Source organism: Anopheles coustani, chromosome 2 (genome assembly GCF_943734705.1).
Source record: "Anopheles coustani chromosome 2, idAnoCousDA_361_x.2, whole genome shotgun sequence".
Lineage (NCBI taxonomy): Eukaryota > Metazoa > Arthropoda > Insecta > Diptera > Culicidae > Anopheles > Anopheles coustani.
Window position 1 is genome coordinate 7,164,620 of NC_071289.1, and position 24,799 is coordinate 7,189,418.

At 47.1% G+C, this 24,799-nt stretch overlaps 2 protein-coding genes across 3 annotated transcripts in view; one reads left to right on the forward strand and one right to left on the reverse strand.

Moving 5' to 3' along the window:
* Positions 1 to 18,297, reverse strand: part of LOC131266167 (potassium/sodium hyperpolarization-activated cyclic nucleotide-gated channel 1-like) — a 28,329-nt gene extending 10,032 nt beyond the window's left edge. The window contains exon 1 of the mRNA XM_058268539.1: positions 16,468 to 18,297. Coding sequence (XP_058124522.1) covers positions 16,520 to 18,274 — 1,755 coding nt within the window. The 5' untranslated portion in view covers positions 18,275 to 18,297 and the 3' untranslated portion in view covers positions 16,468 to 16,519. The remainder of the gene's footprint in view (positions 1 to 16,467) is intronic.
* A 561-nt stretch (positions 18,298 to 18,858) lies between these two features.
* On the forward strand, positions 18,859 to 22,414 carry LOC131266168 (protein held out wings). Of its 2 annotated transcripts, none has more exons than XM_058268542.1 (2): positions 18,859 to 18,894; positions 20,926 to 22,414. In XM_058268542.1, exon 2 carries the CDS (start codon positions 21,203 to 21,205, stop codon positions 22,280 to 22,282), a length of 1,080 nt encoding a protein of 359 aa, XP_058124525.1. In that variant the 5' UTR covers positions 18,859 to 18,894; positions 20,926 to 21,202; the 3' UTR covers positions 22,283 to 22,414. The 2 variants fall into 2 exon arrangements, with proteins under 2 accessions (XP_058124525.1, XP_058124523.1); XM_058268540.1 differs by having other exon boundaries at positions 18,865 to 18,986.
* Positions 22,415 to 24,799: the final 2,385 nt, after the last annotated feature.

Here is a 24,799-nt window from a genome sequence, read left to right on the forward strand (position 1 = left end):
TAAATTGAAAAACATGTTTTGAGTGTTTCAAAAAGCGTGTTACTTAACTTTCAACATGCCGAATTACCTTGATCCGCAAATAGCTATCACCGGAGTCGTTTTGAAGCTTCCTCAGTTCAATCCCCCGGTGTCTAGACACCGACTCTAAGTCCCACCCTCCCTAAGGCGCCCTCATTATTGATCTTCTTCATGCGGTCAGCCGATCATAAGACTCACTAATACATGATGCAGATTGCGAAACGATTCCAACACGCTTCACGGCACGATGATGTCGCGCGCTGGTCGCGACGTCTTCCGATAGACAAACATTGTACGCGGCCTCCCGACCGAGGGATCCCCGGAAAAGGAGATTCCGCGCGCATCGAACAGATGGTTTGTTTTCCAAAGCATAGAGCATACCAAAAACCCGCCCGAGCGTCCCATATTCGAAAGCATAATCGGGTGGCCACCCGCGGCCGTTTCGCCCGCCTGCACACGCATAATACCAGGCGCGACAGAAGTTGTCCATTTTTCTAACCCAACTTGCGCCCCTTCGAACTCTCTCGTGCGTGCGTGCATAAGCTCCGGGCGATCTTCGGCGATGCTTTCTAGCTCCGTGTTCGTGTGGTTCACCATTTTGTAGGGTCTAGCGGCACCTCCAGCCACCCTCTCGTGGTGGCCCTGAGAAGTTTGTCAACCAACGAAACCTCCCACCACACGGCGGGGGTGGGCTACGAGCGAGCGCACGGAGCAGTTGAGCGAGTTGATTTGCAATCCGATCGAACCATCCATCCGGGAGAGCCGATGGAGGGCCGCACCTGTGCACACTAATGGCCGTTTCAAGGTGATCCACGTCCGAACAGGTGACTTTACCCGCACCGATCGGTGGCCCCCGGTGCAACACGCCCGTTTGCCCCATTAACACGCTCCGTCCGGTCCCGGGAAGACGTTTAGAGCGTGCGATCGTTGCGTGCGAACCCCCGTACGGAAAGTTTGTCCCAAAACCGAGTCATCTTACCGTGGTTCCCCACTAGAAGGCGCCCGTTGCGGGGGCCGCGGAGTTGATCGCTCCAAAGTTGGACTTCCTGCGTCACCGATCAGATGTCAACTTGGAGACACCCGCTCAAGCTGGAACTCCCTTGTTAGGATCTTGTTGGTGGATTGTTGAAAAAAACCTGGTCCTCCAAAGCGATCCTAGGATTAACATCAACCGCGTTGAACCTCTCGATGGAAATCTAAACGGAAAGCCGAGTGTCCACGACACGTCGCAGCGGTAACCATTACTGATGGCGATGGCGGAAAATTGGCAAAGGTGGCTCATGCACGCGGTGTGCGCGGAATGCCCAAACGGACGAGTGGCGTTGAGGGGAAAGTTAAATGGACATACCGGGCGGAAACGGCGAGCGTACTAAACATAGGTATTATGTCATGTTCACAAGCGTGTTCACAAGCTTTGTTGTTGGTCCCTAAGCACCATGAATAATGGGACCGCCCGTTTAGACAGCGTTGCGCGCGTGTGATCAAGATGGATCGTTTATGCCAAAAGGAAGCTCTAGTCTAGACGCTATTTTTAAAACTAAAGTGACTATACAGTCCTTGACAAATTATTTCGGTGAATCTGCATAGACGTGCCCGATTAGTACTTTGATTTATACTTGTATGTTAAACCTCGGAACCTTCCAAAATGTCACAAGTATTCAATCGATCAATGACCTCTTCCAGAATCCGTAAAAACTTGGCGAATTACTGACAAGCCGTCGATTCCTTTCTCGTTTATCTTTGGCTGCATCATTCCGCTATAGAATTGGATACTGCAAATTTGGTCCCATTCGGAACACATTTTTATGACCTGGAACAACACTTGCAAACAACAACAGCATCTCTTGCTATCATCCATCTTGTGATTATTCTTCCAGAAGGCTTCCAACCTCCCGCGTGTAAGGCCCGCGTGTGTATATATGGTCCGGATGAATATTAATCGATCGTGCAATGGCCGTCTCGGCGGCGGCATTACCAAAACTGGCCCGGTACCGCCAGTCACCCAGTCGGTTTAATTATCGTTCGCAGTGTGGGACGCCTCTACACAGGATTTTATCGTCGGGCCTCCTAAGAGATTCGGAACAAAGAACAGTTCCATATTAGGACCGCTATTGGGGGCAGTGTATATTCTACAGGACTCCCGAGCAGCTCCGGGAACGGCTCCAACGGCAGGACTTTTATGGTACGAGCCACCGATCTCTGGTTCCGAACTCCACTGATTACCTGGAACCAATCCTGCGGGGGAAACGGTAGGTTTCAGCAATCCTGCAACGGGTAAAGTCTGAGTGTGGTGTATCGATTAGCTTCAAGCCCACGGTTTGGCATTGGTTCGGCTTGTTAGAATCGATTCCTCCTACATCCGGCCGATGTGGTACCGGCAACGAGTCGCCTGCTTATAACTCCCTCCACAACCGAGGGAAGTTGTGGGTTGATCGATCAAGTTCAGCAGGTATTTTTATGAATGAATTTCCAGTCCCACAACCACCTTCCACGCGTGGCCTCGTGGACGGGAGCGCAGAGCTACCACGCAGCTCTTCTGAATGAATTTGTAACGATTTGGCATTTGGACGACGCGAGCGACCACGCATTTGTGGTTTTTGCGCGTGGCCACGTCGGAGGTGGCCGAGTAGCAAACAAGCGACCCAACGCACGCCGGAGGGAAAGGAATTGCGTAGGAACTGATCGATCGAACGAGCTCGAGGTCAGGGTTGGATGGTTGAAAGCGAAACACGGGAGGAGGGAAACTAATTAGACTGATAGCGTAACGATCGCTGTCTACGTAGGGTTCTTAGGAAAAATAAGGGGTGTGTAAGGATGGCCACAATGGTTCGTTTCTTACAGCTATCGATGATGTCACCAATGTTGCAGCAGGTTGTTCCTTTGGAAACTCTCTTTTGCTTCTTTAAATATACTTTTATTCGACTAAAGGCAAGATTCTAAAATGTCGAAGACAAATCGGGAAACATATGTTTATGGAATTGAACTCTTCAACGTCAAATCAATACTTTCATCGAGCTATGAAATATTGTTCTACTAGGAGATAATTTAATTAACAAATACCGAAAGGGAAAGCTGCCATCTAAATCTTGAAGCTACCAAAACATGAAATGGAGCCCATGTTTACAATGTTCCTAATTATATCTCTACCAAAAGGCTAAAATTAAAACTGCCCAAACCGGATCGGAAATAACTTTATATGTGCTTCTACAATCTTAACGTGCTTGGCCTACACAATCGGACATCTGTAATCTAAGGAATTCCTACGTACAGACTTGGGCGGGCAACTGTCCCAAAAAAAGCACCCGATTTGACCCCTTGGGCAACTTCTCTCACATCCTTATCAGCAGCAGAGGCAGCTTGAAATGGTCCTGGGAGGATGATTTACGGCTGCACCCTTTCTTGCAACATTGGTCGTCAGCTGAGTGCGGTTAAGTGAATCGTCCTTGGTGTGACTGCGAGAGTTATGTCATTAAAAAAGAACGGGAAGAAGTAGGTTGAGATCATCACCATCACGGCCGCGGCATGTGAAATGTTTCAAGACGGTTGTGAAGGGAGTAAGAGAAGGAGTATTAAACGATGTGATTGATTATGTATGAAAGTTGGGCGAAAAAAAGAACTGACGATCAGTTTTAAAATTTCTGAAAATATTTAAACAAACAATTTTTCAAAATATCTTTCTTTGTCTCGCACATGAAGATATCATGCATCCATCCAACAGATCGTAACTTCAATCAACCAATGCCATAACGAAAACGATCTAGATTAACGTTGCCATAGCACATGCCAGATCTTAGCACGCTCCTCCTCTTCTAGCCCGCTTCCTTGCACTATCTTTGTTTAATGTTGCTGCCGCAAAACAAGTGCATTCCACGCGCCACATACACACACATACACACACTCGTGCAGTCAAGTGCAGCCAAAGTGCAGCTCTCATGCCGAGGAAAACTGGAGTGTGCGATACGAATCGTGATCCAAGCGTCGTGCAGATCACACCGAATGAGGTCAGTTTTCCCACATACGGCCATCGGATTGGGCTGACATTTTGCCAGCGTTCGGTTTCACGGGCCGGGAACATCGTACCTTCCACCACCTTACCACCTACCACCTTTTTCCGCACACTAATTTTCCAATCACTCAATTACGAGCGCCGTCAGCGAGGTGATATGCATCTGCGGTGCATGATGATTGGTGAACGGGTTCGCGTCTCGCTTGAACAGCGCCTTGGTTAAATCATAATTCCTTTCAAATGTCAACGGTGTGGCGGCGTTCGGAAAATCGGCGACCCCGACGGGCCATCAATCAAGCCGCTGATTAACGGCTTCCAGCGTTACACGCGGAACCAGCGAACAATTCCGACAAATTAATCGTCGTGAACCTAAGGCCATAAGCTGTTGCATCGTGTGGCGTATCACCCAGCCCTTGCGAAGATAACCCTTCAACGCGAAGATTCGTTTCGTTTACGGGCCCATCCTTTCAATTTTTCCTTGGCAACAACATCGTTTACGTTCGACGAAGGGCCGCAAATCATCCGCCCCGAGGCCGAAATTAAACCGAAACAATGTACGAAAAAGTATGTGTTTTGTTGTGGTGTATCTGCATGCTTACAAATATGCAAATGGTATTTATGCCTCCGCTGTGGATAAGTGGAGTTGCATGGAAAACATATGTTGAACACATGTCAATTCCACATAAAGGGATATTCTTGCAGGAAAATCGAAAGTGATAAACATCTTCAGTTGAACAAAGCATATGGCATTCCTTGCAAATAGGAGGTTTTTAACGACCTTCTATAATTATTTGAAAACATTTTCAGAGAAAATAGCGGCTGTTTTGATTGAAGTAAAACCAATATTTTATAGGTAAATATTGTCGGAGAAATTAATGTGGTTTCTTGATCTGTGTCTGATGTAGGTGTTAACGACTTTGGAAGGTTTCCAAATAACACTTTTTAAGGCCTTCAACCGCTTCGCCAAGCTACTAACCAGTCCTCAATCAGTCTGACCTCTGTGCTGCCCAAATCTACCCCCGTTTTGCTGGGTGAGCTCATTCACCCGGGCCACGTTCCCAATAATCAATCTACCATCTTTTCGTGCGTGCGTTAAAATGCTACCCTTTTTGCCTTGGTCCCTTCTTCGAGCTCGCGCCCGGACTTTATAAGAGCGGCAATTAAGATAAATTGTCTGGCTATCTTATTACCGAGTATTAATCGCGACCGAAAACCCCTTCTCACGAGCCTGGACCAGCTGGTTGGTTGGTTGGTTTGTGATCTCAATAAAAGCTGCAAACCCGTGGGCTGAGTAGTGTGGGCTCGGTGAAGCCTTGTTTGATCTTGAAACGCCCGTCGGTGGATGGCGCAGATGGCAGCGGGGGACATATGAGCGGATGAGAAGTTATCTAGCCCGGGAGGAAGATTTACGGCTGTGGAAGTGGTCATCTGAAGCTGCATCTGAAGCCTCGGAGGTAACCTTCAAAAATAATGAACAGCAAATAATCAAAACGGGTGATGATGAACGACGGGAGGACACACAAATGTGCCGTGTAAGGTGTGTCTGTTGATAATGGTTTCGTACAGACGAGAAGGATCTCCATCATTCCGCCGAGATAAGCAATATGAGTTATTAAAGAAGCTTTTAGAAGACTCGAAGTATCCCAAGAGAAAACCTAGAACCAATTTGTGAGAACTTGTTTCAACCGTGAAACACGTGGTCGTACGAAATCACATTAAAAATTATTTGATTCTTCTAGATCACGATGAAGAATGTCTCAATTCGTGGAATGTCAATCAGACTCCTGTTTTCCACCGTTCGGCCCTTATTGATATTCTTAATACCATCCGTTCCGGGCAGTTCGGGTGCTCTTAACCCGGGGGCGGGTGGCCGGGCGGGGTAATCAATATTCGTTCGCGATCGCCAAGAGAGTGATTTCGTAACTCCTCCTACGACAAGTGAGACGGCCTTCCACCGTAAGCCCGCGGTGTGGGCCCATAAAAGGAATGTGCTTGCATATTGTAATGGTCGCCTATGAATCATAATGCCATGACGACCATAACGACAACCGATCCGATCTCCGTGTCTGGCTTTGGCGGTTCTAGCGGTTTATTATTTTTTCTTACTTCTGGTTGTTGAAAAAGAAACGGTACGCGTTTGGCAATTCTTTGCCTGTCAGCTTACAATGTTGTAACGCAGTTGGCGGTGGAAAGCACTGCTTGGTGTTTGGAATTGTTTCTCAAACAAGATTGGGAAGAAAAACTCAAAGTAGAGTTAAAAAGATTTAAACTGACCGTTGGAAAATAACAACCTAAGAACGAAACGCACACAACCATCGGCGCGACAATTATCCAATTCAAAGTGCAAAAAGAGGTCGTACCGATGGCGCACAGTCTGCAGATGGTCAAGATATGACCAGCGTGGACCCCGGGGCACCAACAACTGGAACAACATTCCACGCACCGCCGTGGCGCTAAGCTTCCGCTTCGGGGGGGTAAAGGCAGGGTCCGCACAAAACGCCGTAATCAACCGAAACGGACAGCGACTTCACTGGTGAAACGATTTGCAGACATTGCCATTGCGGACAATTCGCGTTTCGCACTAATCGCTCCGCCGATGTGCATCGGCTGAAAGTGAATCTCTCCAAGGGGACCGCACCGCGGACCGAACGACGTGGGAAGCAAAGCGTTGGGGAAAAAGAACAACTAAAGGCATGAAGACAGTTGCGTCGATTGTTGTCGCACTTTTTCACTGCAGTTCCCGGCGGAAAACCGTTTCAACGAGTGGCCATTTTGTGGACGATTTCGCGTGCCCGATTTACAGTGTGTTGCAAGTTTTTGTTCAGCTGAATTTGGGGTATTTTGATGAGCTAAATAATAATGTAAAATTTAAGACAACAAAAACTAGATTTGCTATGGTTTATTATAAGGATCTTCTTGTTGGTTTCCCTACCAGTATTGTCCCATAAACATAACAAACCGTAATCAATGTCCCCTCCATCAATTTCAGTATATTTTAAGACACTCAACGAAATAGGAAACATGTTCTGCTAAAACATTTTTGGGAAACACTGTCCGCGAGAGACGCTCCATGATGCTTGTAAAAATCACCAGCCGAGTTGCAAATGCAACACGTGGGGGTCACGATTCGCACAAACACCGAGAGCTCATTGTGCGAATCGCTCCGCGGAATGCACAAGTATGGCATTCCAACGGTTGGGAGCTGTATTTCCGAAGTGTCGACCGTTGTTTGTCCGCAAGCCGACCCCGGGTTCCCCTTCCAAGACATTAACCGCAACATGCGCTCGAAGAACCATCATCGCCATCCCGCCCGGCACCTCCTTGTAATTGACGTGCAATCTCGGGGAGTTCCAGCCCGAAAGGGGTGAGGACGGGATGGTGATCAAAAGTAAAAGCTGCATAAATTGTGCGGCGACGCTTTATGACCGATCGCGACGCAGATGCAGCCCGCGAGATATGCTATTTAAATCGAGTACGTGCCTCGTGCGGAAGGGAGCGCGAAAGCGTGGTGGGTGGTTGGTTGGTGTTGTTGTAGCTGTTGCTGGTGGCCACCAACTCCCTTCCCTATGCCCTCAACAAACTGTAAATCATTGTGTTTCGGCGACCCATTTCGTTGGGCGAACGGCGCCCCGTAAATTCCCTGGCGTGAGAGTTAGTGTGTGTGCGTCCAGGGTTGACTATAATGGACTCAGCTGTTTTTGCGCGGGCGAATTTCGCATGGTGAACTCTGTGTGAATGCCCTGTCCTGGTGCAGTACGGATGCATTGCTCTAGAATTTAAATGACAGTGCCGCGCCCCAGAACGTGTTCGAGAGGGCAATATGAAAGTGAAATGTTATTTCCGTGGCATGAAAAATGGAACCGATGGAAATCTTGAGCAACAGAAGAACCAAGGCAGGTTCAAATCAGTTCCTACAAATCCGGATGATAGATAAAGTTAAATATTGTTTCATAATCAATATTACAATTGTTTTCCCTCCTAATGCGGACGTATATCAATAGACGTTTATTTGAATTTTAATTTTATAAAAGTTATCCCTCTTGGTTACCGGTGATTCCTGTGTTACAGCGTACTCATAAGGCACGTGTTTTTGTTCGATGGGTTGATTCACGTTTCTGAGCCTTTACAAAACCCGCTCGGATTGTGGCGGAACAGGAAAAAAAAAAACAAGCACAAACAGGCACACACACGCACGCGCTTTGCTAACAATCAAGTCGAATGAGCAAGTGTCACTGTGTAGAGAGCCCACGAACACCCTCCCCAGCATCCAACTCGTCTCAGTCACAGTTTGTTGTTTACCGCAGATAATCGCTGGCGGCACGCGCTTGCGTCGACAACACATGCGCCAAAAACAATCATTTCCCGATGCAAAGTGCATGCCAGAGGGTTCTGCTTTCGCGGGCAACCTAGCGGCTGGAGGTAATTTTCTGGTTCCACCTTTTTCCGGGCAAGATTCGTTCCGCGAGTGGCCGAAAAAGAGGTTTAAAAGGCGTTCCACCGTTCCCGTTCCACGATCATTCCTTGGCCGTCCGTTCATAGGCGTGTGTGGGCGCACACTAAAACACTGTGCGCCGGCTGACCAGTTCCATTTCCTTTTGACTACCTCGCATTTAGGGGGCCGTCTTCGGCGTGCATTACTTGCACAAATATATGCTTTGCGGCGCCATAGCAACCGGCGCAACAGCATCCCCAAAAAACCGGCTGCCTATGTTTGGGTTCCACCGAGGCGTGGTCTAATCCGTCGAGGAACCTTACCGACTTAATGGCTGTGGAGGCTTTTTTCTCACTCTTTCTCTCTGAGTTACATCCCGGTTGTACCAAGCCGGAGCTCCCAGGTTTCGTAAGCAAAATTGAGACAACCTGCCCGAGCCGTCTTCCCGACGTCATTAGGATGAGATCGCGGCATCTCTTGACTCCAACGCCGCACGCCACCTTCGATGGAAGCCAGACGCACAAACAAGTCTTGGGCAAACAGTCCGGTGCGTCTGAATGGGGGACTCCTCATTAGGAATTCAAATCCGCGTGTTGGCTTTCCTTTCCATTCCGATTTGTATGAGACCATGCCAAGAGACCGATACTGTCGCGTTACTCCGACGCGATCATGGTTTAGGCCATTTTTTTTTTATTTCATTCTTATTTTTGGTGGGTGATGATGTAGATGACAGAATAAAAAAGGAAAGGAGATGGTAAGCATATGATCATCGTAGCTAAAACTAGCAGGAGATCTCATCATGGAACATCGTTGACGTTTTGGTCACGCGCGAATGGAACCACAAGGAAATATTTTACGTGTACAGATTTTTTCAGAAGACCATTCTTGCTCTTTCTATTCTCTGGACTTGGATTCTGGGAACCCTTAGTCTTATGGCTGGACGTTTATTTCCTCCGGGACCTACTTCTTGTTGAATTTACTTATTTGAGGTTAGACAATATTAAGTTAGGATCTTTTCTCAACCTTGTGCCAAATTTCCCATAAACGTTTTACCTTCCCGTCAAGTCCGACGCCACCCCCGTGCGAAATTTGGTGCACTCGGAACTACTTAGCTGGCTCGAGGGGCGGTCTAATTTTGGAACACTCCAATGGCAACCAGTAGTTGGCCGTCGACGGAAGTCTCACATCTAAAAGGCGTACTGTATGCGACTTGTCTGCCGTACCGTTACAAAACTATGGCCGTTTTCTTCAATGAGCGCAATACGCAAAGATGTGGGTTGGAGGGCATATTTTAAGATTTTAAGTTGTAGATTGAAGGTAGCAAAAAGAAACAACTTCGTAAAAGAGTTCTCTCTGCAATTGGAGCGCAACAAGCCATCAAAAGAAAAGCTGTTCTTGTTTTTTTGTAAGTGTTGTTAAAAAACAAAATTGCAACCACAGCGAATGGCGTCTGCGGAAAAGTCTCACATTTCGCCAGTTGTAGTTGGGTGGAAAATATTATTAAACTCCCATGCACAATAAACACCCATCCCGCTTTGGGGAACGCACCGTAGGCAGCATGTTCTCGAAGTGAACTGCGCTCAACACTGCGCGGATGGCGTCATTGCAATGCATCTGCAACCATATGGACACACAGAGCTACGGCACAGGCACGGAATTGAGCATCAATGTTTATGTAGACACTACCCTTCCTCCACCCAGACCCAAACTGGTCCTGGAACGTCCGATACGGGGGAAAAAACGCACGGAATGGATCGGGATGGCGTTTGGGAGTGGGAGGGAAATTGCATAACGACCAGCTTCCGGCATCATAATATTTGCCCAGCTTATTAATTATTCTATGCCTACAACGTTCGACGTCTGGTCGTTATCGGCGTAAAACTGTATCGTAAATAATCTTCTCCACGGATTTTGGGTTCCGAAGGCGGGTGGGGGCTGGAGGAAATCGAAGTGGAAGAACAGGAACGTGCTGGTTTGGTAGGTAATTTATGCCGACCATGCACTGCGTGGAAGAATTTACAGTCTGTAAGTATACTTTTCACTTTAATTGCATCATATTAGAAGTGTTTTCGAGTTGATTTGCTGTAATTAAAAGTATTTCTTCGTTTAAATCAATTCTAGCTATTCTACTGCAGCTAAAACTTGCTATTTTAAAGTCCTCGTTTAAATAACTTACATTTTCGTCTTTTCTATTCCTAGTTTGGCTAAACGACGGGCCGGGCGTGGAAAAACATATCGTCCCAAGCGAAATAAATGATACATCCAACCGACCGTCCCCATCATCGTCGTCGTGGCAGACGAATGTCTGTATGGTTTTGGGATATTTTTAGCATACACACGGCTCTGCTCGATCGTCTCCCGATGGTTCCATCTCTTTGCCTTTGGCCGATGCGCATGGAACCGAAAACATAAACAGAAGTCAGACGGCGCTCAGCCGGGGCCCGGCGGGGCGCGCAATATGGAACGGCCCGAAGACGATAAAATCGAAAATACGTGAGGGGAAGAACAATATTCCAACACCAGCGCAGAGCAAAGGGAGCAAAAGCCAAAGATCTTCATTCCGGCAGCTCTTACGGAGGTTGTTTGCAGGATGGTCATTGGCTTTCGATGATCCGAGCCGGAGGAACGAGGGACCGAAGGAAATGAGGGAGAAGTTACTTGCGTACGGTAATTCCTTTTCCAGCCCTCCAGACAGAGTCCCATCACGGCTCTTTTCTCCCCCTTCCCAAGGGTGCGTGTGTGTTTTTTTTTCTTCGTTTCTTTCCCGTCCCGATAAATCCAGCAAGGGTTTCTGTTATTAATGGCCCTGTGTAGCTTTTCATTCCATTTCATTTCTTAACCAACACGATCACGATCGTCACGTTGCGATGCAGGACGAACAAAGGCGCTCTTCCTTCTCCCGTTCCTTTTACTATTATTTATTGAAAGGCTCGAATTGGACTTGATTGGCCCTCGGGGGGATTCCGAAGGATCCGCTCGAAATGGCCCAAAACGGAATGCACTTGCCCGGATCGTCCCTTTTCGACAAGGTACGGTGGGAAAAAAGGAACATTCTGAAAGGTGTTTTTCCTCCCATCTCTTTTGTGGATAACTTTTCACAGCCCTACACCGACCGGTCCGGAGCGAGAAAGATGTTTAAAGGGCAAACTAAAGAGGGACGCCAATTCCGTTTTTCCTCCGACTCAGGTTGTGGTGTCGCAATGTCTTTTGGTGTTGGTGTTTGTCCTGCACCCTGTGTTACACCTGAGCAGCTCAGGTGGACCCTGTAGGGTTTTGTGTATAAATTTCACGGATCGTAACTTTTCTTCCCACTTTTTGTTGCACAGTTTCCCATCGTGAGACTGAATGGTGTCCTCTGTTTTCTGCTTAAAAGGGGCATAAATAATATTACATGATCGAGACTTTGATTTTATATAAGTTGGAAATCAGTTTTTACTATCGACGGGTGTTTTTAATGCAGAGATGACTTTTACCCTTTTTACTACACGTTTAAAATGAACGACTAAATAAACCATCTCCCGCTCGTGATTGACGGGGTGCAATCAGATGAACTAAGCCACGGCTTGGCAGACCTCTCCATCCAACATCGGTCCATTTTCAGCTGGACGCTGCGACAAGATAACTAATGCGTTGTTTATTGTTTTCCTATTTCGTTTCCTTCTCGTATTACCAAATCCACCGGATCGTTTTCTTGTTCTTTTTTTTCGCCGGTGCGTGAAATACTGAGCCGCCCATTTTTCCGGCCGCCCCCTAGGCTCCATTCACAGTCGGGTTTCACCTTCGTTACATATTTTATGCACATTTTATATCGCTTCATTGGCTCGCCGCGGCGTAGGCCCGGAATGGCCCCACGGCCTACGTGTAGGAGTGCATGCCGTGTATGTTGCCGATGGCGCGGCTATTTATTTTTTTTTTCATTTCGTTATTTGGGTGTGGGTGTCACGGATCGAGGAATTGTTTTGATTTCGCTTTTGTTCCGGCCGGGCTTTCGTGCCCCCTATCCCGCCTGGTGCGCCGTGACACACAAGCGCGTTGGCCACCACTTTTTTCACACATGGGCGAAACAACATGGCATGCAAAACGGAGTTGGAAGGGTTGACGTGACTGCATCATCAAACGGGGGAGGGCTAAAACTGCATCCAACGGTATTCGTTCCGCCCGGGCGGCCACAGAAAGGGGTATGTGGGGTCACCCGACTGAGTGATCACTCCCCAAAAATGAAAAAAACGGAAAACAACAAGAGAAGAGTACGACATTCCGGTACGATGTTGCTTGCCAAGTGTGCATTGGCGGGATAGTATGGAGTTCCGTCGCTTGCCCACCGAAACGTACCGGAACGCTCCCATCCGGATTCCGGCCCAGCGATTGCGTATATGCATCAGGTTTTCTTCCCTCTGTTTTACCATTGTTGTTATTCAAAGCTTCCCCTGCCGGATAGGATCACCCCTTTCCTGCTCCCATTTACAGAGAGATGTCGATTCGATCGGAGACGGTTGTTCTTTCTTCCTCCATTGGATCCATTTGTTCGATCTTTCACCTAGTACACACATTAACTCTTCATATCATGGTTTATATATTTTTTTTAAAATAAATGTTGTTTTGATTTCCCACTAGTTGGTGAGATGTTAACTATTCTTTTGAGCTCTTTCTCATCAACATTAAAATATTTACTGCAAGGTTGTTAAAAAGTGCAATATGTTTTATTGAGTAAACTCAATTAACTAAGAAGCCGCATGGTTAAACAAATAAAGTGGCGTTTAGCGTATTTACTCAAGGGTTAACGCGTCGAAGCCGAGATGGTGCCGGAGGAATGCAAAGTAAGTTACAAAGCAAACCGTGTGGGTCTTACCGATCGAGTAGCAGAGAGAATGTGTGTATGTGTGTCTGTTTAGTGGTGATTTAATTCGCGGGGGGATAGATCAAAGCAAAATGGGCGGCCACCATCTGGTTGCCATTTGCCCCGGAACGGGCACTTCCGGCGTGCGCTTTACGAAGCGTTTTTTGCACACGATCGCTCTCGACGGGAAAAACGCTTTCCTCTCGCTGGCACTCCTCGGGGAGCTTCGAATAAGGTCCTTTACCAAGCGGGAGGGAATAGCGTTGGCCGTCATCCGACGGAAGGCCGATTCCATCCAGCCGATGGTCATCTCAAATGGCGCGAGGTATTTCGGCATCGTTTGATGTTAATTCGCGATGATGCGATCAATGCGCGCGGTCCTACCGTGTGTGTCTGTTGCGAAGGTTTCGGCGAAGGAGTGCGACTAATTGAAATGCAAATGAGATCATTGCAATCGAGCTGGTTGGCCCAATGCAATGGTGCGCCTACACCAACAGATAGTTAATGCATTAGCGGTCCCACTGGCCACGATGCATAAAGCATGTTGCAATGCTTTAGCTACCCTTTTTCAGATAACGAACCATTTGCTCCAAGGAATCGGTACCTTTCAGAGTGTCACCAAAGATTCTAATGCCAATCCAACATATTTGAAAAGCCTGTGATCCAGTCGTGCAACGCAACACCCGCAGTTTACGTGCTATTTCAACTTTAAATTAAATTGTTCCCACCATGATTCGATTAATTGCAAAAGAAATCAAACGCCATCCCCAGGAAAGTTCCGCTAATTTCCCATAACACACATATACCGCAATGCAAACGTACCGCCATGTTTGGAGTAGGGCAAAAGCGGAAAGATTCATAGTCTCGTGCCGTGCTGAGCACGCGACCACCATCGAAACAGAAGGCTGCGGGCGCACACTTACTTTGCCGAGTCGATGGCAGTGAATCTGGATTAAATATCCTTGGGAATCAACTCCAGTGCGGGCCCTTCCAATATCTAGGGAATACGCTACCACCAGCATGATGATGAGCTAATAATCTTTTCCCCTGATATGTGCTACCGTGACGAAAACAATCGACCAGAGACCCTGCCCAAAAGGGAGAGAATTTCCACGCGAAGAACAAGGCTTGAATCGACACGAAACAGGTCATGAAGGTACACGAAGGCATCGACATGCATCCCTTCCCGCACAGTTCACACCCCATTACGACCCACATCGGGCCAGCTTTTAGATGGGCTGCGCCAAGGACTTTAAACTACCGAGGGTCTATCTGGTTGACTGGAACACATTGTAGCATCCATCGAATCGGGGGATAGAGGGAGAACTGAATAACGCGTCGATGTTGAGCTATTTTCGTACGCATCATTCCCCTGCCCTGCCGGAGGATCGATTGTACGCGGGCTGCACACCCTCCCTGATGCGTTTATGCTTGGTTTTATTACCGGTTGGATGCTTTCGATATGTTTTTATGGAACGAGTCTGGCAGAAGATTCAGAGTTGTTTTGAAAAAGATACGAAAGATAGAACTCGTATTTACTATTCGTGAATCAATGAAAATCGAAACTGGAAGTTACGGTATGGTAGGTCACTTTTTGAGGTTGATGATTTTAGTCCCTTTCTAAGATATACAAGGTGTCTATAGGTCCTAATACACCTTCCAACAGCGAACAACGCCATGCTGTGCCTGTATGAAGAGTGCTCAAGTACCACCGACATAAACCAAATGGCCAAGAAGGAAGTCGGAGGTGAAAACGTACCGCGTTCGGTACAACGGTCATCCGTTTTGCGGAAGCTGTCGAAACGCTCAAGAAGTGCCGGCAATGGAAGGAACCGTTTTGATCCCATCGAGAACTTTACCCGCCTATCTGAAGTGGACGGACTGGTTTGTGAGAGGGTGAATAGAGTTCATTTTCCTACAACAGTTTTATCAGGCATTTACCAGTGCCAAACCATGTTTAAATTTTCCTATCGGTTCCGTTATGCTGCTGCAGGGAAAGAAAACATGGTATGGTCAGTACATAAATTAATAACACTTTCCGAACATGAGTTTGCCCAAAAATTACTAATGGAAACCAGCAACAAAAGATGTTATTATAAGATGGGAACGTCAGATAGCAAATAACTTGCGCAAGAAGTTCCGCTTGGAGTGGATCTTCGCGGCAAAACTTCATCTCTTCGCCCTCGAACGGAGATACCGATCGGCGACGAACGCTGAAATGCCCAAAAACAACGCGATGTTTGTGTAAAGGCTTCCAAAACAAAGTTTGTTGCCGTTGTGTGCGTTACAATGGGTGAACGGAGAGCAAGAACAAGATTGTTCAACGCCAGACGACATTGCCCAAGGAGATAAACTTTTCCGAACCGTGGAATCAAGATCAGCCGCACACATTTCCACAATGGAGGTGGAAAGAGAGATCGTCAGACGATGGACGCAGCAATTCGTGCAGGCTCATCGCTCCGGTGGGATGTTGTTATAGCAACAGAGGACCCCGAAAATGACCCAAAGAAATGCGTAAAAGAAAGTCCGTCCAGAGGGACGAGGTCCCGAAGTTTAAAACCAAAACAGGACAGCGAGAATGGAACCAAAACAGCAACAACAGTAAATTTGAAAGAAAAACAACATCGAACCGGACAATCTTACAAACGTAGAACAACGACGAGCAAGAAGAATGTAAGAATTATGTTTGACTTTTTCCACCTCCCGGACTTTCCTTGTTGATTGAACCAGCGTACCTGCTTATGTGTGTGTACGCATTGAAAAACCAACACCTTAAGAAAAACAGAGCTGGATGCGCAACATGTATCTCCCTGGCATCGTGAAGATGGGTTTTTACTTTTTACTTTATGCTCGTTCGCTCTCTTCAAGTGCGTCCCACATAGGATGACCATATGTATGTTGCCCCCATCATGCATTGGTATGCGTTATGCTACGTAGGCTGTGAAAAGCGGTCTTTTAACCTCGCAGCATCGCGAGAAATCAACCTTCCAGAGAGTGAGAAAATGGGAGAATCTGTCGGTTTCCCTGGAGAGCAGATGAGTCGGACAGTTTCGCGATGAAAAGTCTCCCGCATAAGTTAAGCCAGTTTTCCTTTTCACTACAATTACCGTGGGTTGTTGTCGTTATTCAAATTGTTGGCACAAAGTTGTTTTGAGGTGTGTTTTTCATACTTACCCCCGATGGTAAAGGTTGGACAATTTAATCATCAAGACGCTTTTATTCGCCTTCACTGCAAAAACGCCTCTATGATCTTCTTGCCGTACATTTTATCCCTTTTTCGCTTCATCATGGACAAGCGCTGTGCTGCCTGTTTGCGAATGCGGTTCAGAAGATACGTGTGAGGTTTGATGACGTTTTGAAAGTCCTCGTGGGACAAACGATAAATTTCGCACTGCTCCAGCGCAACCACGTTGGCCGTTCGCTGTTGGTTCCGTTGGACGAGCGAAATCTCCCCAAAGTAGGCCCCATCGGTCAAATGGCCAAGCTCCTTTCCATTCATCGCGTACACCGCAACAGTGCCGGCCGCCAGGAAGTACATCGAATCGCCGTAGCTACCGGCCTCGATGATCACATCCTGCTCCAAGTACACCTCCAGCTGCAGGCAGTTCACTATGTCGGCCAGTATGAAGTACGGAAGGTTCTTGAACAAATCCACACTGCCGACCAGATGACGGCACGTTTCCATGCGGATGCTGCTGCGCAGGTTCTTCGGGAACAGTCCCATGATCAGCTCCTCGTCGAAGTAGCTCGTTCGGAAGCGGGCGGCAAAGTTGGCTCGCAGTTCGCGCTCCAACTCGCTGCTGAGGCGTTTGTTGTACGCGTACGCCTTCAGATTGTCAACGAACTTGTCATACTGGTCGGTGGCCATTTCGGGAGAATCAAAGACCCGACACAGCACGATCGGTACGTAGTTAAACCAGATCCAACCGAGAAACATCACCAGCCACATGATCCACTGGTACATGAAGTGTTGCTCGAGGTCCTTCCGGTCGCAAGATGCCAGGCCAACCCGGATCGTCGCCATCATGCTCCGGAAGTAACGATAGCTAGCGGAAGAGTTCGTTTGGATGTCATTGAGCCTTAGTCGTACGAAAGGATCCGTCGCGGAACGTAGCACCATGGTGCGATTCGCACGCTGGAAGTCCTGCGACATGCCATCCAGTAGAAGCCAGTGGTCACTATCATCTGAGGGGGATCGTATCCCGAGCAGCAGTGGTATAATGTACCCCAAGCACGTGGTCCAATGGAGTACGTACAGTGTGTTGAGGATCACCTGCACGATGCGTATTCTGCTTTCCGACACTTGCATACATCGCGGAATCACTCGGAAGTAGCGGTTACTATCCCTAAACCGGGCAATGTTGGACAGATATAGGAATGACACGAACATAAGGCAAGCTTCCGCCCCAGCGCCGTAGACCCAATGATCGAACACTTCCAGCACCAAAATATATGGCAGGAACAACAGTAGATCGTAAACCAAACGGAATGGACGCAGACGGTTGAAGAATATCCTTCTGGGGTCCAGCACGATTTCGTTCGTTTCCAGTATAACGTATCCGGTGCAAAATTTGAGGACGAATTCTGCGAACAGCAAGCCACACAAAGCCAAGTCTACATACTCCACCGTGTGCCGAATCGGGTGGGGTAGGAAGGCCAGAAAACTGAACGCGAACGGGAGGAGTACCAGATGCAGGTTCATAACGATGAAGATCACGATATCCATGTACACCCGGAGCAGACTAAACGGGTGGATAATGAAGGCCGGAAAGGACCGCGCCAGGCGTTCGTTTTCTTTCGAAAGTTGATAGGTGCTCTTCAGATGCTTCTCCGTCGAAGGATGGCGATCCGAAGCGAATCGTAGACTTTTCAAGTAGTTCATCAATTTTTCGCGCTTGGGAAGGGCCTGTTCTTCGGCCTGCGATATGCGCGTTGTTTCGATGGTACAGATGTGCCGATTGTCGTATGTTTTAATCGCCATTTTCGTTAATTTCAATCAGTTAATGCGAGCTGGTGCAGGTGGTACTTGATGGACTGAAGTTAAATTGCTTCTGCAAATGTTCACTTTGATGCATTTAGTTAAATCACATAAATTATTCACTTTTAAGAAAACATCAACTAGCAAAACTACTCCATTCCAGTTTTACTATCGGAATTTGTACACAAATCTTTCTCTGTCTCCCTCGGGAGAAACGTTGTGATAAGAGAGAACAAGATGCCGAGAGCACATCTCTCCCGGCTCGCCGATGGAGAGAGAGGCAGAGAGTGAGAGTGACAAAAAGTGCGCAGGCGTGCTATGATCAAGTGTTGGCCGAAGGAGAGAGGGTGACACGATTGACAAGATGCCAAAGCGAGATGGAATGTGCATCTCAAAGTGTGTGTGGGAGAAACGATCGTTGGCACGTTGGCGAGAGAAGTTTGCTTCCATGCGCCGGTGGCTTACGCGTGCGAAGGCGAGACAGCTAGCGATTCCACCACCCCAATCGAGGGCATCGTGAGAGAGTTCAACCGCTCGACACTTTTATTGTCATCCGAACCTTTCGTCGAGTCGGTCGTGACGTGCGGTCGTGCGTTAAGTAACCTAGCAAAACGGAAAAAGAGGTAAAAAATAGGCAGTTTTTGTGTGACAATCAGCAAACCACAGGCAAACCGATTCGTGGCAAATGTATCCACAGTCAGCGATCTTCGAAAACGTAAGGAAAATAACGGGAGATCGGTGTGCTTCTCGTGTGTGTATTGCGTACGACAAGAGTGCGCCGCTGTTGTGCGAAGGGTACGCGAAGGGAAGATTCATCGAAACTTCATCAAGGGGTTTTTTTTACTTGGCTGGTAGGGCGCGGTTTCAATAAATCGCACAATAAAAAGTGACAATTCCGGTAAACTTTCGTGCGGAGGTTAAGTCCCAGTGTATTTTTTTTTGTTCCTCGTTGACGTCGTCGTGGTGGCACACTTAGTGTTTTCGGTGAACCGCGCGTGTCTCAGGCTTTTAATTTCGATGCGAAACGCGCAGTGTGCTCGTTGAGTTGGTGTTGGTTCGCGGATGTTTTTCTTGGCCGCTCGAAGCGTTCAGTGACAAATAAACGACAGTTTTACTTATCTTACTCTAGCGTACTACAATAACAAAAACAGAAGAGTGGAAAAAGACACAGAATGTTACAATACCGAAGCGCGAGCGAGATGGTTCCCCGATGGGCGTTTGGAATTAGTGTGACTATTGTGTCCGCCTTTGGCATGCTTTTCCCGTGCGAAAGAAAATGCTTTCCTCGCGATTTACATCATCAAGACACGATCTAGCAGAACTCTCCCGTTCGAAAGCGTTGCGTTGCGTACGATCGGACCAAATTCCGTAACATAAGGAAAAGAAGCGAACTCTCGAAACGGGGGCGTTGGGGTGAGCGAATCGGCATCATCCTTCGCTCTCCCCTTTTCTCTCACACACCCGCGGGGCGTTGAACAGCATCCCTCGCATCCCGCCTGCCTTCGCTCGTTCGTTTGCCCTACGACCAGAAATGTGGTGTGTGTTTGTGTAGTTGCATGCGTGTCGTCTTGGGAAGAAAGCGGCGTGAAAAACAACCCCAGAACCGAAAACCAGATTTCCATGATATTCTCATGCGCCGTGTGTCTATTTTTCCTCATGTTGGGCCGGTTTAAACGCGCTCGTAAAGTGTGTGTGTGTGTGCATAAGTCATTCGCGAGGGGGTGCGCTTTGGGTGTGTGCGTGCGCGTGGCAAGTGTTCCCTACCAGAACGCGCCTCGTATGATGAACCGACCTAGAACGACGGCGACGTCGTCGGAGGTAGCAGCAGCGAGAAAAGGCGATAAACTTTATTATTCATCCACAGAAGCGGTGATTTTCGATTGCTTTCTTTCGAGAAAAATGTTCTGATTTTCATAGTAAAGAAATACGGCTTCAGTCGGAATCTCTCTTCTTCGCTGTTGCCTTTTTACAGCCGCTGACTCAGCTACCGAAAAGTGGCCCGGAATCAGTGCCCCAGCAGACAACGTCAGAGACAAATAAACAAACAACTACACCCGGATGGCCGCGTGCACGCACACATTGTACCCTCCCGCTGTCGTCTTTTGCGTGGGGTATAGTTTTTTTTTATTTCAAGTTCTTGAAGTTTAGAGAAGTCCGATGGAAAAATCATTTTCTTTTTCAACGTACATTAGTTTGGCAATAGGTCATGATCTTCTTGGGGCAAATGTAACATGAAGCTTGGCTTGCGTGTATGCAACGCACGCATGATCGAAGAGAAAGTGCGAATGATCGCGACAAGATTTTCACAAATGCCATTGATCGCTTCGTCACAACTTACAGACAAAATATCAGTAGGGCTAGTGTACCGCTTTTCGCAATCGCTACCACGAGCTTTACATTACAATTATGTTATTTAAAAAACCTCAAAATATTTTGATTGAAAACTTATTTTTAACTATAATCATTTTGTGATCTTTAATACTTAAACATTTCTAATGGTAAAACTATGGTACAAAAAGTCTATACAACCGATCACATTTAAAGACTAGAGACTATTTATGTGAAAAGTGTGCCGGTATTTCGACTCTTCCATTTACTTTCAAGGCTAAATCTGCGAGGAAATATGTTTAATGATTGTTTCTTCTCGTTCAAAGGTACGGAAGTGTGGTTTATGATCGAGTGATAATCCGTTGAATGTTTTATTAAACACGGTAAAAGAAAATCAGTGCCTTGAAAATATATTAAGCGTGTGTTCCGTTTGCGTTTGGCTGGCTTGGAGTTCGATTGAACAGTTATTGACGTGAAAGATTGACGATAAAGAAAGCAGAGAAAGTAGTCCCGGTGCAGGAAACACAAGGCGTGTTGTGAGTGAAAATTCTACTCACCTTTAACCGCGTGGTCACATCAAAGTGTCCACCAGAACACACATATATGAACCATACACATCATATTATGAGTGCGTACGGCGCCAGTAGTGACACCAGCAGCGTAGCAATGAATCACCAGACGACGCAAAGTATCGCCGACTATCTGGCACAGTTGCTGAAGGATCGCAAACAGTTGGCCGCCTTCCCGAACGTGTTCCTGCACGTCGAGCGGCTGCTCGACGAGGAGATCTCCAAGGTGCGCGCCTCGCTCTTCCAGATCAATGGCGTCACGAAGGAGCCCCTGCAGCTGCCAGAGGCGGAGGGCGAGACGGTCACGCTGAACGAGAAGGTGTACGTGCCGGTGAAGGAGCACCCGGACTTCAACTTTGTCGGGCGCATCCTCGGTCCGCGTGGCATGACCGCCAAGCAGCTCGAGCAGGAAACCGGCTGCAAGATCATGGTCCGGGGGAAGGGCTCGATGCGCGACAAGAAAAAGGAGGACGCCAACCGGGGCAAGCCAAACTGGGAGCACCTATCCGACGACCTGCACGTGCTGATCACAGTCGAGGATACCGAGAACCGGGCCACGATCAAGCTGAAGCGCGCCCTAGACGAGGTGAAGAAGCTGCTCGTACCGCACGCCGAAGGCGAGGATGAACTCAAGAAGCGCCAGCTAATGGAGCTGGCCATCATCAACGGCACGTACCGCGACTCCAGCGCCAAGGTGGCCACGACCGACACGTTCAACTTTGACGCCCAGCAGTACTCGGACGAGCGGTGGAAGCTGGCGACGGCGGCAGCCTCGGCGGCCGACTCACGCATGCTCAACCACGCAACGGCCCTGGCCAACCTGGCTGCGGGTAACCCGCTCGCTGCCCGGACCGCGGCCAATCCGCTCGGTGCGCCCATCATCCTTTCGCCCCGCATCTCCGTGCCGACGACCGCCGCCAGCCTGATGGCCGGTTCCGGCCCGCCGGCCACCATCGACCACACGACCGGCCTGATCTACGCCACGCCCTACACGGACTACACCTACGCGCTTACGGCCGCCGGCAATCCGCTGCTGCAGGAGTACGCCGATCACAGCGTAGGTGCAATGAAAAATCCTAGAAGGCAATACGCGCCTCGCGATCATCCCTACTAAAACAAAACAAAAAACGCAACCAACAAAAAATCTTCAAACAAACTCAAAAAAAAAAAAATGCAACAACCACAAAAAAACAACAAACAAACCCATTAGCAACACTACCGGGCGGTGGGGCAATAATTTATCTAATGATTGTTATAGTGTATAAACTTTCTTTTTTTTATATATTAATTTACTTCTCCACGCACTCCCGCAAACAACACTCTTTTTTACCTACTTTACTTCTATTTGTTTAAAAATTTTACCACTACTCTCCACTTTCGTCTATGTTTCGAATATTAACGAACATAATAATCATGATTATTAATTAATTATTAATAAAAATAATATTCGCATTGCGCAATCACATACACATATAACGCCAATAAGAATGTAGGGACGGCGAAGGAGAGAGGCAGATCTGTTGCAAAAGTCGACTCCCAACACAAACGATTAATCTGTTTCGTGAAAGCAAGCGTGCGTGCAATCACTATCTAATTCATTTTCTATTCTAATACACCCCGAATCAAGAGGAAACAAACGTTGTCAACCCAGCAAATCTTCACCGTAATATTATAACACAAATGTAGGCGAACGAAAAGGCACGACACTCATATGTACAACTATAACGACTAGAAACAGTGAAGCTCTATGCTCTGACCACAACCTTGGAACGCATAACGAAAAACGGATTTCTTTTAACATTTAATTTTCCTCACACGTACTGTTTCGTTTCGATATTTCTTTGCCTTCTAACAGTTGTACAATCAGTTCTAACCAACGCGATAGTATTTGATAAACACATTTTAACGTGAAATATGCGAACTCATGAGAGCACGGGATAATGAAATGTATTAGAAAACCACCAATTCACTCCACTAACCAATGTGGACACTTACGATGGAGGAGAGCGGAATCAGTTACAATGAAAAAATTGTACTAAAAAAAAGATGAAATGTCTACGAACCCCCCTACGCGCATTATTAGAATAACATGTAAGCTTAATGTAACGAATAATAATTAACTATTAATAATGATCATGTATTACTACTAAGTTTCGCAACTAAGTGGAAGGAGAAAGCAACCAATACTAGCACCACCTACCATTACCACAACAACAACAACAACAACAACAACAACAACAACCACCAAGAACAATAATTTCACTTTATATGACAGAAAGCTGGCATTAATTTGGTTCTATCACTACTTCCAACCGGTTGCATTACCGTAACTACCGTTTATCCTCCCCCTCCTTTTGCCCATCCTAATGCTGTTCAATATGATGGGGTCACTATGGAAACCCCTTTGGAAATCTATGCCAACGCACAACAGCGCGCTTGCTCCTCTTTTACCCAATGTGATAATGTACATTTTGAACGATGGGAAAATGGCTCTTCCAAAGTTCTTGGCTAGGGTCCATCGTTCGGCACAGAACGATCTTTCCCTTCTAAGCAATGGTTTCCCCCGGCGCACTGTTAATAATATTCCTTCGAATTCTGGCCAGCAGCATGTTGTGCAAACGTGTTGCTTGAATTCGCCACCCCACAAGGCATCATGCTACTCACAATATTAAATGCTTAAACCACCCCACTCATATGTATTTTCATCCGATTAACGTGCCCTGTCTCTATTTCTCTCTCTCTGTCTGTACGCTTCTTTTTTTTACTACTTAAATACTAGCACCTGATTTTTAACCCGATGGAAAGGAAAGATAAACAACAACCATAATTTCTGCTCTAATCGCGTTCGTTTGCCGAAACCGAACTAGTCCTAATATTTACCCAAATACTCTAGCTGTAATCTACACTACTTTGCCATTTATGGAATATGGAGTTTTTTTTAATTACGATTTGCCAAAACAACAAGCTCCCAATGACGATCGGTTGTGTTTGTCACAACCGGATATTTTCGTTGTTGGTTCTTGTGCCAAAGCATTTAATTTAAAGCAAAAACTAAGAACCAGTAGAGAGAAAGAGCTGAGAGACGAAGAGAGAAGGGAAAGGGAAAGGGAATGGAATGGAAATGGAAATCGACTGGAAACATTTTGATTCCAGCACACCACCGATATGGGGAAGGGGGTATAAGTTTATTTAAACTCGAGCAGCGGATGCCTTTCCTTCCGGAGGACTTCTGGCTTCGAACGATCATCCTGTGATCGTTCAGTGTTGCTTGTGAGTAGCCCCATTAAAAAAGCAGCGGATGCTATTTCTTTGATGTGAATGATGCAGTTATGAAATCATACATTGGAAAAAGCGAAACGAACAGTACCTTTCATTTCGTTTCGTTTTAAAACAAAAACAAAATGCGGCATTGCTCTGGTGGTAAAGCACATGGGAACAGGATGTCTGCGAATTAAACAAAGAGGCTGGGGAAGCTGTGTGCACAAGGATAAGATCGAAGATCGAGCTGAAGATGATTCCAAGTCGATCCAACTCACGATGGGAAGAGCTAAACGTGCTTATTGTGTGTTCTCCTTCCGTTTCCTCAAATTTTCCAGCAAGCCCCACACCAAACCGTTCAAAAACAACTACA